We start from the raw sequence: 12894 nt of genomic DNA, 5'->3' as shown, positions 1-12894 counted from the left end.
TCACATTACATTGCATTACATTAACAGCCATTCACCCAAAGCCAAGTACAAAGGAGGACATGATGAGTTGGGAAAGAGGGAATTACAGGACATGCCTTTTCTGAACTTAGCCCTGAATACTAGGTGCCACCTCTGTGTGTGCCTGTTCAAAGTTAAACAGACTTGGTGCAGGAAAATGTGGTGGTGTAAAACATCCGGCAGGTTTAACAGGGTTCTGACCAGTACAGGTTAATGGACGTGCACACACACACACACTCACACACTCACACTCACTCCCTTGCCCTGTGTTGTAAGACCCCATTGCTATACTTGTCAGCATTAGCCCTCTTGCCCCGGCTCCCTCAAACATATGCAGCCTGATTAAGTATTTATCATGTTGCTGTAGCACTCTGCCAGATGGGCCGACCAACTGCTTCGCTCGGCTCTAAACTGGCACAGAAGTAGTTGGCTTTGGAGAAAAAAAATCCTGCACTCTCACTGTAACTTCATTTAGGACGTCATCACAGGAACTGGAGCATTTACACTATATGCAGTTTATACGATTACTCGTGCCTGTAGACCGCCTATGGAATTTCTCACAGGGTTGTGTGTGCTTTACAATCGCCAACGGCCGTTTATTGGCCGTATACGTAGTCCATAGCTAATGGTGTCAGTTTTATTCAAACAAAAGGCAAACTTCCATATGTCGAGTAGTACGCGCGTCCTCATCTTTCCACCCATTCCTGCTCTCAGATTGGCTCCTTATTTAGGGCTAGCACTTTGGCACGAGCTTCCATGCTGCCTTTCAGATCGGAACAGTTGTGCAAAGCAGCATGGGAGTTTCCAGGCTGTCAGCTTGTCCCCAGTTCAGCTTGTCCAATCTTGGACTACTCTTTCTACCTAGATATAAACATTATTTATCCGATCTATGCGATTTCTACACTACACTACACTAAATCTTGAAGATGCTCTTTGGTGTGGGGGAAAAAACAATGTCTTATCAAAAATGGAGTCCAAGGCACTGTTCTTATGCAAACATGATTAAAAAGCCTTTATTTAAACATAGCTATTAATTTAAAAACATGAGGACAGAGAAAAAAAAGGTTAATTTAGATGTCTTCATCAGACACAGTGAAGGTTGCGGCAGAGAAAATTGCCTCGCTGATAATTTTTTAAAGGGGATGTCATAATAAGAGTTCAATCTTAACTCCGAGCTCATTTTAATGCATAGTCCCCTTTCCTTTCCTCTCCTTCCGTCATCATCATCTTATTTCTTAGTCTGCTACCGTTTGACCTACTTGAGCTGTTGCTATGCCTGGGAGAATGGTCTATTTTTATCCCTGTATATTACTTAGCAATTTCCCGGCGCTGACATACTCTTCTTTATTAGATGTGTTGATTTCCCCCCCTAATTGCAATGGAAACACATTCGTTATAATGCTCTGTTGGTTTTTTATTTGAGCAAAATAGTGGGAGGAATATGACATATAATTCAGAATCTTGTTTTTTACCCATCTTGTGTACACCATTTAGCATTAAATTGCAGCCGTTAGTGTATAGTACGTTGAGTTTTATCCAAAGCTGCTTATAATGTGAAGAACACACAAAATTATATTTAGAAGTGTAGTATACATAGACTTAATCATAGTGCACTGCACAGTCAAGCCATGTCAGACTCGTTATCCCCTCAAGGTGAGATACACATTCTGTGAATTGAGTCGCCATCTTCTTTTGGTTTTGTTCCCATGGTTCAGGTTAATTTCACTCGATAATGAAAAAAGGAGTCGCACACAAGGCTTGTGTGAAAAATGTACATTGTAGCCGAAAATGTACAACAGAAGTCAGAGGTTAACTAGAGCAACAGATGTCCCCCCCCCCCCCAAGGGCTCCTTATCTGTCGGCCCTGATCACAAACACTAGACTAGGGGTATAAGTTTCATTTTGTACAGGTAACCTATCCAGGGTATGAAGGAGGGTGTGTGTTTGCCTGTCTCCAGGGTGATTGGGGTGGGCCAGATAACGGCTAGCATCCACGGCACTTTGGTGACACCACCTTGGGGACCGCCAGCACAATAGCTACTTCACTCTGATCCAGTCACACCAAAGCCTCTCCCTTTCACAATGACACAAACACAAACTCTCTCTCTATCTCTCTCTCTCTCTCTCTCTCTCTCTCTCTCTCTCTCTCTCTCTCTCTCTCTCTCTCTCTCTCTCTCTCTCTCTCTCTCTCTCTCTCTCTCTCATCTTCTCAGAATTGCTTATCTCACTGTTTCTCTTTCATTCTCGCCTTCTCATTTTTTTCAAACTGACTCTCCGTCTCTCTTTCACACACACTCACACTCACACTCTCTCACACACACACACACACACACACACACACACACACACACACACACACACACACACACACACACACACACACACACACACAGACTTTCCATTGTGTCTTGGGTGACTCGACAGTTTCTGTGCTGTTGTTGTTGCCCATCTGTTTCCCCGTTCCCTTTGGGCCGTGATGGCATCATGCCCCAGGCCAAGCCCCTTGCCCTTGGCCTTTTTTTGCCTTCATCTCTTTCCCATCTCTCTTTCTCTTTCTCTGCCTGTCTGTCTGTCTGTTCGTCTGTCCCTCTCCCTCTCCCTCTCTCTCTCTCTCTCTCTCTCTCTCTCTCTCTCTCTCTCTCTCTCTCTCTCTCTTTCTCTCTCTCTCTGTGTTTGTGTGTGAGAGAGGTCTATTTCCCCCTGGGATGACTATAATGCCTTCATGCCCCTGGCCTGGTCCTTGGGTACCGCAGCATCAGTGGGTTTGCCACAGGGCCAAACGGACATTAGATGGGTAAACTCTGTCTGTAGAGAGAGAGAAATCCCCACAGTTTCCTGCCAATACATGCGACTCCACATAACAGATCGACAGTCAGTGGTCTGTGGCCCAGTAAGGTACCTGTTGACAGCCATGGGAGAGGAGAGGAGAGACTACATTTAGCATTTTATCAATAATAACGCTTGACCTTTTATGCCTCCCTCCATTCCTCCACTGGATGACATCACTCTGATGGAGGATGGAATCTAACTGGTAACTGACCTTGTTTCCAAGGAGCCTGGCTGTGTTTTTTGGGGTTTTTTTTTTGGCGCCACGATCAGGGTGCATGCCTGGTACCCTGGAGACCAGCATTCAACTCCAGACTCCATGGGGTGACTTCTACCATTGCTGACCACAGAGCCATCAGGTGATGTCATGTCAGGCAAGCAGACAGGAGTGATGTGTGTGTGTGTGTCTGTGTCTGTGTCTGTGTCTGTGTCTGTGTCTGTGTGTGTGTGAGGAGGGGGGAACAAACTAAAATACAAGGGCTAGGATTCGTGGAGCCTTTGCTACCATGGCAACCAGGGAAGTGGATGAGAGCAGTCTGGAAGGGAGCATTTTGCTACGACACAACCATTATACTCTAGAGAAGACCAAGAGGAAGACACAAGAAAAAGACCCACTCTGTATGTTTGTCACAGTTTCATCTTTGTGGTTCAGCTGTGTGTGTGTGTGTTTGTGTGTGTGTGTGTGTGTGTGTGTGTGTGTGTGTGTGTGTGTGTGTGTGTGTGTGTGTGTGTGTGTGTGTGTGTGTGTGTGTGTGTGTGTGTGTGTGTGTGTGTGTGTGTGTGTGTGTGTGTGTTTGTGTGTGTGTGTGTGTGTGCTCGCGCACGTTTTTGTATTCGAGAGGGAGAGCAGAGCTTTATAGGGAACGTAGCCAACGCCCTGTGAAATGCTGCTGAATGTTTTTTATCTTATTTTGTGGGTCTATGTTAAGGGTATACTGTGTACAGTAGAGTGGTGGCCAGCGTAAGTATTGCAACTGTGTTGCTCATTGAAAATGTGCTGCCGATTGCCAAATGTGATCTGTCATAAATGTTCACCAAATAATGAGCTGATATTTGCTAGTATGACCAAAACACAGTTTTTGATGTTCAAAATGGCAGACATGGAGAACATCCACCTTTTCATGTATGAAAACAATTTTCCAGTCATAACAGGTACTTAGTTTTTTCATGAATACTTATAACCACCATCAAATTCTAACATTTGTGAATGGGCAGCATGAATTCTGTAAAGAAACTGCTGAAATATTACACAGTGCACCTTTAAGGTCTTTAATTGCTAGCCTAATAGTTAGTTAATGATGCGTTGACCTGTACCATATGTCTTTATCATAGTCCATCATAGTCCATGCAGGTAACTACATGATCATATTTTAAAGTATTTTAAAATATTTTAAAGCTTGCCCACTTTCTCTCCAAGCACTCAGAAAAGTGAGGCTGAGTCCTGAGGTGGCAAAACCAAAAAGCTCTACAGAGCATCCAGAGGAACAACCAACCGATACTCTTGGTTAGAAAATGTGGACATTCTGTTGGTAGTTGGCGAACCGCGTCATAGCTCATTACCATATTGTAAACTGAAGTTTAACTTCGCTTTTGGCGCTTCCGACGCTACTAGAAAAGAAACAACACTTTTGCCACTTATCACACCTGCTCTTCCATAGAAAGACAAGGCCTTTTGCCACTTTTGCAGTCTGTTCATTCAGTGAGGTTAAATCATCTCAAGGAGTGCACAGACCTGTTATGTGCTGACCATTGATCTTTATCAAACCCTGCCTATCTAACCTCACTTCTGTCTAAAACAGTTCATGGGACAGGCTTTTTGTTGCTATGTCCAGACCTGTGCAGATCTTCGATAATGGTCCTACTCCTCCCTCACTCGAACATCCCTCCTCTCTCTGAGCAGGCAGAGACCGAGGCCACGACTGAAGACAAAGATGAGACTGAAGCCGACTCTAACTCTTCCTCCAAGCCCGAGACTGGTAAAGGACCACCAGCCGAGGAGGCTGAGGAGGTGAAGGATCCCCAAGAGGAGGTGAAGGATCCCCAAGAGGAGGTGAAGGATCCCCAAGAGGAGGTGAAGGATCCCCAAGAGGAGGTGAAGGATCCCCAAGAGGAGGTGAAGGATCACCAAGAGGAGGTGAAGGTCTTTGAGCCCGTGGAGGCAGCAGAGGTACCAAAGCAGGAGATGGACGCCTCCTCTAAACAGACGACTGAGCAGGTGGAGGAGATCTTGGAGGCAGAGGTGACTAAGATGCTGCCACCAGCTGAGCAGATCCAACTCTCCTCTAAGACTGAGGAAGCTGTGGTACAAACAGAGGAGGTTGAGGTCTTTGACCCAGAGCAGACTAAGCTACCCCTGCTACCACAACGTGAAAGTGAACCACCACCAGCAGCAGAGCATGTAAAGGTGGCCTTGAAGACTGAGGAGGCTGAGGTCCCTGCAGAGAAGGTGGAAGTCTTCGAGCCAGAGAAGACCAAGCTACTACCACCACCGCCATCGGAGACTAAGCCACCAACAGCAGAGCAGGTGCCAGAGGCCTCCTCTAAGACGGAGGAAACTACAGAGACTGAGCAGATACCTCCAGAAACTGATATCCTAGAGCCATCGGACAGTAAGCGTCCATCACTAGCAGAGGAAGTGAGGGCGGCCTCTAAGAAGGAGCTGACCAAGGAAGCAGCAGATATTTTTGAGCCGGAGGAGATTAAGATGCCTCGGTCAACACAGCAAGTCCAGACCTCTAAGACCGAGCACGTCCGGGCCTCTAAGACTGAGCAGATACCTCGAGAGGGGAAGATCTTTAAGCCAGAGGAGAGGGAGCCAATACAGGTGCAAGCAGCCTCCTTCAAGACTGGAGATCTTTGGACATCTTTGGACATCTTTCAGCTTGAGGAGACTCAGGTGCCTCCAGAGTTGGAGATCTTTGAGTTTGAGGAGACTTGCGTGCCACCACAAATGGAGATATTTGAGTTTGAGGAGACTTGGGTGCCACCACAAATGGAGATATTTGAGTTTGAGGAGACTTGGGTGCCACCACAAATGGAGATATTTGAGTTTGAGGAGACTTGGATGCCACCAGAGATGGAGATCTTTGAGCTTGAGGAGACTGAAGTGCCACCACAGATGGAGATCTTTGAGGCCAAGGCAGCTGAAGTCTCGCCACTTGAAGTGATTGAGGACAAAAACTCCAGGGAGATGGTGCAGGTAGCCAGCCTTTGTCCCCACCGCCAATAAATGATGATGGTGATGGCGTTGAGGATGATGATGATGATGATGATGATGATGATGATGATGAATGAACACTAACCCAACATAAACGCTGATCATTGACCATGGCTCTGTGATTAACTACTGGGTGGCCTGGAATTGCCTGTTGCCCTGTCTAAAAAAAAATCATCCTGCGGTGTGTGTAGATTGAATAGATCGGAAATCCTGAAACAGTGTGCTGCATACAACCACAGTAGTGCAGGGATGGGTTGTCTTGATATTCAGTACACAGCCTCTTCATCTGTGCTGATAGGTGTGTTGGCTAAATTTGACATAGCCCTTATTCATTTTTAATAAAGTTATCTAGGTTTGTGAAGCACACGTGACACCTGGTCCTGTATTTGAGAAAAAGACACACATCCCTGTAAAGTGGAAGATCTGCAACGTCCTCTCTTTAATGGTTTGCAAACAAACAGAAGAACTTGAAGAATCTGTTTTTGATCAGTGGGTTTGTGCGGTTGTGGTTGCCTGCAGCGTGTGATTGATTAACCTTGTATAGAATTCAAACTCAATGGGGCAGTAGGTCATTGTGTTCTTCATTATATGATCAATCTTACATGGATCAATAACGTTTTAGTATTAGCACACGTCAGGACGGTGAAACCACAGTTAATGTCGCTATTTTATGGATTCAATTATTTTGAATTATTTTTATTGTATTACCTAAGAAGCAGATTCATTGCAGTACATTAATTACCTATTACTAATTAATTTGGGCATTGGCTGTGGTTATACCACCTGACGTCTTAGCCTCCCCAAAATTGTATTCATTCACATACTAATTCGAATTCAACCAGTAGATGTCACAGTGTTTTAATTATTAGTATTCATATCAGTAGTACTGTAGTTGTAACGCAGTAGTTCTATGTTAACTGCCCCTGTAGTGATGCGCTTTAATTTTCTGTTTTCTGTAATCAATTTATGCTCACATACACTATATTGCTAAAAGTATTCGCTAACCTGCTTTGACTCACATATTGAATGAACTTAAATGCCATCCCATTCCTAACCCATAGCGTCTAGCAGCTAGGAATGGGATGGCAGTTAAGTTCATATGTGTGTAAAAGCAGGTTAGAGAATACTTCTGGCCATATAGCGAGATGTGAATTTGTTTTTGTTATAATAAAACTCCAATTATTTTTCTTACTAAAGACATTATTTTATGTACAGTATATGTGTATTGTAATATTGTGTGTTTTACTTAGTTAACTTTGAGCATAGAGTATCTGTAAGGGCTGTTGCTGTACCTAGCTAAAATAAAACTGCACTGTAAGTGTCCTTGGCTCTGTTGAACCAATCAATGAGCCTGCTTGCCCTTTAGACACTTAACAGTGACAAGGACACAGAATGCAGATGAGACGTGACTTTTCAGGAAGGTGAGGCCTAGGAAAGTGATTCTAGAAGATCACTGACACTCGCTTCTGTATTTGAATGTAGACTCACCCAATTTGGTATGCGTTACATTACATTACATTATTACTCTTAGCTGACACCTTTATCCAAAGGTCAGGTGCCTTGCTCAACACTTCAGCTATGGATGGAGGTGTGTGGAGTGGTGAGGGTTGGATTCAAACCTGCAACCCTCTGATCTTAAGTCCAGCTCCCTAACCACTAGGCCATGGTTGCCCCTAACTGATATACTGTATAGGCAATGTTTTAGCTGTAAATGGGTGCAGTTGGCCCACTTCCTACTAACCAAATCCATCACTGAATGCACTGAATGTTTGCATGGCTCTGTTTGATGGACACCCAAACAGATGCTGTGTGTATGCTTGTGTGTGTGTGTGCGTATGTGATAGTGTGTGTGTGGTAGTGTGTTTGTTCAAGAGAGGGTTATGGGCTCCTCATAACACTGGTAACCTCCAAACTTTTGATTGTTAACGTTTAATCCTGTTGAATCTCCTCCATTTATCTTCTTCCATAGCCACTCCCTCTATGGTAGCATCTTAACAGGAGCTAGACGCGCTCACCGGATGGCCAGTTGTTAAAGGAAAGGAATTATCTCTCACACTTTTCTTTGTTTGCGATGACTTCCTTTTCTTGATAGGATGAGCTGTCGGACGCTAGCCCCAAACGCCGTACAAAGTCCCAAGCCACACCCAGGTCTCAAGCCACACCTTCGTCTCAAGATACGCCTTCGTCTCAAGCTACGCCTTGGTCTCAAGCTACGCCCACTTCCTCATCCTCGGCTGCGTCTTCCTCGGCTGCGTCTTCTGACGTTGCCATGGCGTCAGCAGATACGCCTCGGACAGACAGCTCAGACTCTGACTCGTGCGTGAGCAGGAACCTGGACGGCAGCTCCGGCAAGCCGGAGGGGAACAAGAAGATCCCGGGACAGGACGACACCGAGACAGCAACGGGAAGTGGAACGGGAGCAGGAAGTGGAACAGGAGCAGGAAGTGGGACAGGAGCAGGAAGTGGAAATCAGACGCCGTCGACAGGTGAGGAGGTTGATTTTTTTGCAGGATGGTTGGGAGATCGTAGCCTCTTACTGCAGATCCAACTTCAAATTCCTGCTGTTTCACTGAGGTCATGTGGAGGTGGTGATTTTTAAGAATTATCCATAATTCTACACAAGCTCTATATTAGCTTGAATGTCAGACACTGTAAGTTAAGACCATTAAGAAGATATTGTTGTCATCCATATCAAGTTTTTTCATGAAAATGCTTTTTCATTATTCCCAATGATTACATTACATTTGTCGACGTACAATTGAGGACATAATCAGAACTTGCATCACTGTCAGGTACAAAGTGGACAGGAAATATACAGAACAATAAGTGCAGATCCCATGTTGGGTCACTGTTTTTTTTTTTTTAGTTAAGTACATTAGCACATTAGCACAGGGTTAGAGTACACACACTCATACAACCTGCCTTAAAGATGCCCCAGGTTAGCTCAGGCATTAGTGCAGTAAATGGTCACTGAATAGAAGAGACGTAACCTGCTTTGTGGTAGCTTGCTGCCTCTGCAAGTTTGTTCCACCACTGAGGGACAAGGCCTTGAGGTTGATGTTGTGACAGATTGAGTGTTTAGCTGGGATCACTTGGAGCTCAGCTTGGGACAGGTTCAGCTGTAGGTGGTGTTCCGAGATGCGTTCCAAAACCGTGGAGTCATCTGGCTGGAATGAAAGGTACATGTAGGTGTCATCAGCATAGCAGTGAACCCATGTGCTCGAATGACATGTCCCAGGGAGGTTGTGTGCATTGCAAACAGAAGGGGCCCCAGCACAGATCCTTGGGGTACGCCTGTGGTGAGAGTGAGTTGAAGACAGTATTCCTTTCCATGACACATTGAAGGAGCGTCCAAAGAGGTAGGTGTTGCACCAGGAGTGGACATCTCCAGTGATTCCCATGGTTGTGAGTATCCTTAGGAGAATCATGTGGTTGACCGGGTCAGAGACTGCTGATGGCTCTTGTCGGAGAAGACAGAAGAGTCTCCGTTCTTGCAGTCATCAGGGCGTCGGTTACTGACAATAAGGGGGCTTTAGTTGAGTGTCCACTTTTGAAACCGGATTATTTTGGGTCCAGTAGTGCACTCTGATTCAGGAAGTTGGTGACCTGTTTTTCAACTGCCCTTTCCAGAGTTTTGCATAGGAAGAGCTTTTTCAGTAGCAGTGTTACCCTTGCTTGTTTGAAGGCAGAGGGGATGGTGCCAGAGGACAGTGAAGAGTTTATGATGGATGTAATCGCTGGGACCAATCACTGGGGCAATGTCTCGAAGGAGGTTTGTAGGCACTGGTTCCAGTAGGCAGTAGTGGGACGGCTCTCGTGGTAAGTTTACATACATCTCTATTTTCATTTCAACAGAAGTCTTGGAGAATGCTGAGAGGTCAGAGGTGCAAGCTATAATCGAGTCGACTCCAGAGCTGGACATGGTGCTGGGTGGATGCAAAGGAACAAGGTAAACACCACATTGGCTACGGTTACATGATGTTTTTAAGTCCGATTTAATAAATGAGATTTAAATAGATCGGATTAAGAGTTATTTTGCGACGTGTATACATGGCACTTTCACTTAAATGCGATTAAACGTCTGGGGGAAAAAGCATTGCGATTGGACTGAGGACGCACGTGCTGAGTGAGCCAAATAAGGCGTGGGGGCGTGGTCGCCAAACCTCCGGGGAACTCTGTTTACTACTGGGACAGAAGCTAATCTTCAGCCCGAAAATGAATTCCCTCAGTGGACTCAAGGCTGAAGAAATCCCCTTTGGGTCTGGTTCTTTCAAATGCTAGTTAGCACCCACCTAGCTTAGAAAAACGAACTGGTGAAAGGGTGATGTGGAGTAACTTTGTTGTGCTTCATTACTTCGTGGGGCACTTTTACATCAATATATGGAAGCCACAACATTTATAGTCGCTTAGGGACTTTAAATTAAGCAAAACGTTCATGTGAAAATCAACAGGAAGTGCCACCATGTTTTTCTCACTGGCAAAGAGCACCGTCTCTTGGCGCCATCATGTGGTCAACGAGCATGCGTGGAACGACTGGATTTATTGTAATTCCGAATAAAAGGTTACATGACAGAGGAACGTGTTTAATCGGATTTAAAAGAGGAATAAACCACCCACTTTAATCAGACTTAAGTTTAAATCGGAATAAACTTAAATCCTGTTCGGTAAGTGTTTACATGATATTTTTAGAGTGGAATTAAGTTTTAATCAGATTTAAAGTGAGTTAAATTGGACTTAAGTGTCTCATGTAAACGCATAGATTGGCTTTTAAAGGAGCGAGGTAAACCCCACCCACCACTTTGGTGGTGGTAAACCCTGAGGTATACCCCACCCACCAGCTTTACTTACTATTTTGCTTGAACGCTGACTCAACTTAGTAAAGTAGTTGGTGTCCTCTTAAAAATATTGTCCACCTGAATACCATTTGTGAGTGTGAAATATGTTTGCACCCAAACACAATTTGATTGCCCATTCGATCATACTTTCCCGAGGCAGAGGTCAATACTCTGCTGATTCCTGACCACAAAGAACTATGCATAATTCAAAGGACTCTAGAACCTGACGTTCGGCCGTAACTCCCCGTAGTGGAATACTGTATAGTGTACAGTTTGAGTGAACAGTTTGTCAGCTTTGTGGCAACATCTTCTCTCCTCTTGTTGTGTTTTTCCAAGTACTCCGACCAAAGGCATCGAGAACATGGCGTTCGACCGCAACACCGAATCGCTGTTCGAGGAGCTGTCCTCAGCTGGCACCGACCTCATCGGAGATGTGGACGATGGGGCAGACTTGCTTGGTATGACACTTAATACCTCAATAGTATTGTACTGCACTAGAGTCAGTAAGAGAGACAGGGTTTAATACCTAAATAGTATTGTACTGCACTAGAACTACTGGGTTAGACAGATGGGGTTTAACACCTGAAAAGTAGTCATACAACTTCTCCCAAAACTATATATTCCAAGGAAATTAAGTTGGTGCGGCAAAATGGCGTAGGAGTGATATGCAGTAAGTTCGTACCCCAGTTAAGTTGTTAAGTTTGTTGTCCATGTTTATCTGTAGCTCGAGAATGGGAAAGGGATTTGTGGAATGGGAAGTCGCACTCATCATCACCTCGAAGTAGGTATTCTAACCGACAGGGAACCTTGCTGGTGCCAGTGGATGCTTTGCAATGGGTGTTCAGAGATGACTGGTGGTGGGAGTGGATGCTTTGCAGTGCTTTGAGGATGGAATGTGGTGGCAGAGTGGTCATACATTGCTCCACAAAATAAAAAAGGGTCTGAAGAAGGGTTTTCACCCGTCACAGTAAAAAAAAAAGTCGGGTGCAGAAAAATCCTGGTTGAAGCAGACTATTTTCATATTTATCCAAAATAAAGCGAACACCCAAACAATGCAATGCAACTCTCAATCATACCATGCTTCTGTGATACCACCATATCCAGTTAAGAAGCAACAGTCATTGTGGTATCACAGAAGTATGATTGACTTGGAGTTGATTTGCATTATTTTGGTGTTCCCTCTATGTGGAGCAGTGGTCAGTGGACTTTATTTGACTGAGGTAGTCAGAGGCGGACAAACGGGATTGAGATGGTAAAAGTCCTGAACTGTATCCCTTCAGTACTTTACCTGTGCACTTAACACAGCTGACTCCCTTTGCTCAAATGCCGGGCTACTGCTTACATTGTCGACACATGCGAACACACACACGTTGCACGGATTGTCGCCATTATACGTTGAGTTTTTGATACTTGACACTCGTTACCTTCATGGTCATTGGGGGAGATAATTGCATCACTGTGGAAAATGCGGTAACATGCTTTTAAACCGTATTAGCTCACGTTACTCGCGTCGACTCTGTAAGCCCCCTAAGGAGTGATGCCAATGAAGATCAGCTGTTTAATTGAATTGGCAGGAACTAATACATAGTAGGACATCTACTCTCTCAACCCATGATGATGCTGGTGGTGGAGATTTGTGTATGCATAGATTACAGTATGTCACTAACATTCAGGGGGGGATTTGTATAGGTATACAATACTGTCTGTATGTATTAGCTCAACATTCAGCAAGGTATTGGTGTATGCATTCAAAATATATTAATAGCTCAACTTTCAGAAAGAGATTTGTGTATACAAACATACTTTATGTATCAGCAGCTTAACGTTCAGAGAGATTTGTGTATGCATACTGTACAAGTATAATATGCATCAACAGCTCAACATTCAGGAAGGCATTTGTGTAAGTCACACCTCTGTGACGCTCAGCAAAGGAGAGTGTCTGTTCTCGGGTTTTGCCAATTGTTCAGTTTAGCCTGCAGGCTTTTCCTTCTTTTTTCC

At 44.6% G+C, this 12894-nt stretch overlaps 1 protein-coding gene across 2 annotated transcripts in view; it reads left to right on the top strand.

The window, feature by feature from the left end:
- The window catches only part of spag9b (sperm associated antigen 9b), a 101770-nt gene that overhangs the window by 60927 nt on the left and 27949 nt on the right, over positions 1 to 12894 (top strand). The window contains exons 6-9 of one of the 2 annotated variants that reach the window (XM_063221804.1): positions 8154 to 8547; positions 9917 to 10010; positions 11233 to 11354; positions 11621 to 11677. In XM_063221804.1, the coding sequence (XP_063077874.1) occupies positions 8154 to 8547; positions 9917 to 10010; positions 11233 to 11354; positions 11621 to 11677 (667 nt within the window). The remainder of the gene's footprint in view (positions 1 to 8153; positions 8548 to 9916; positions 10011 to 11232; positions 11355 to 11620; positions 11678 to 12894) is intronic. The other variant, XM_063221806.1, reaches the window with a different exon arrangement.

The sequence above is a fragment of the Engraulis encrasicolus genome, chromosome 17 (assembly GCF_034702125.1).
Source record: "Engraulis encrasicolus isolate BLACKSEA-1 chromosome 17, IST_EnEncr_1.0, whole genome shotgun sequence".
NCBI lineage: Eukaryota > Metazoa > Chordata > Actinopteri > Clupeiformes > Engraulidae > Engraulis > Engraulis encrasicolus.
This window is presented reverse-complemented; position numbering and strand designations above follow the sequence as displayed.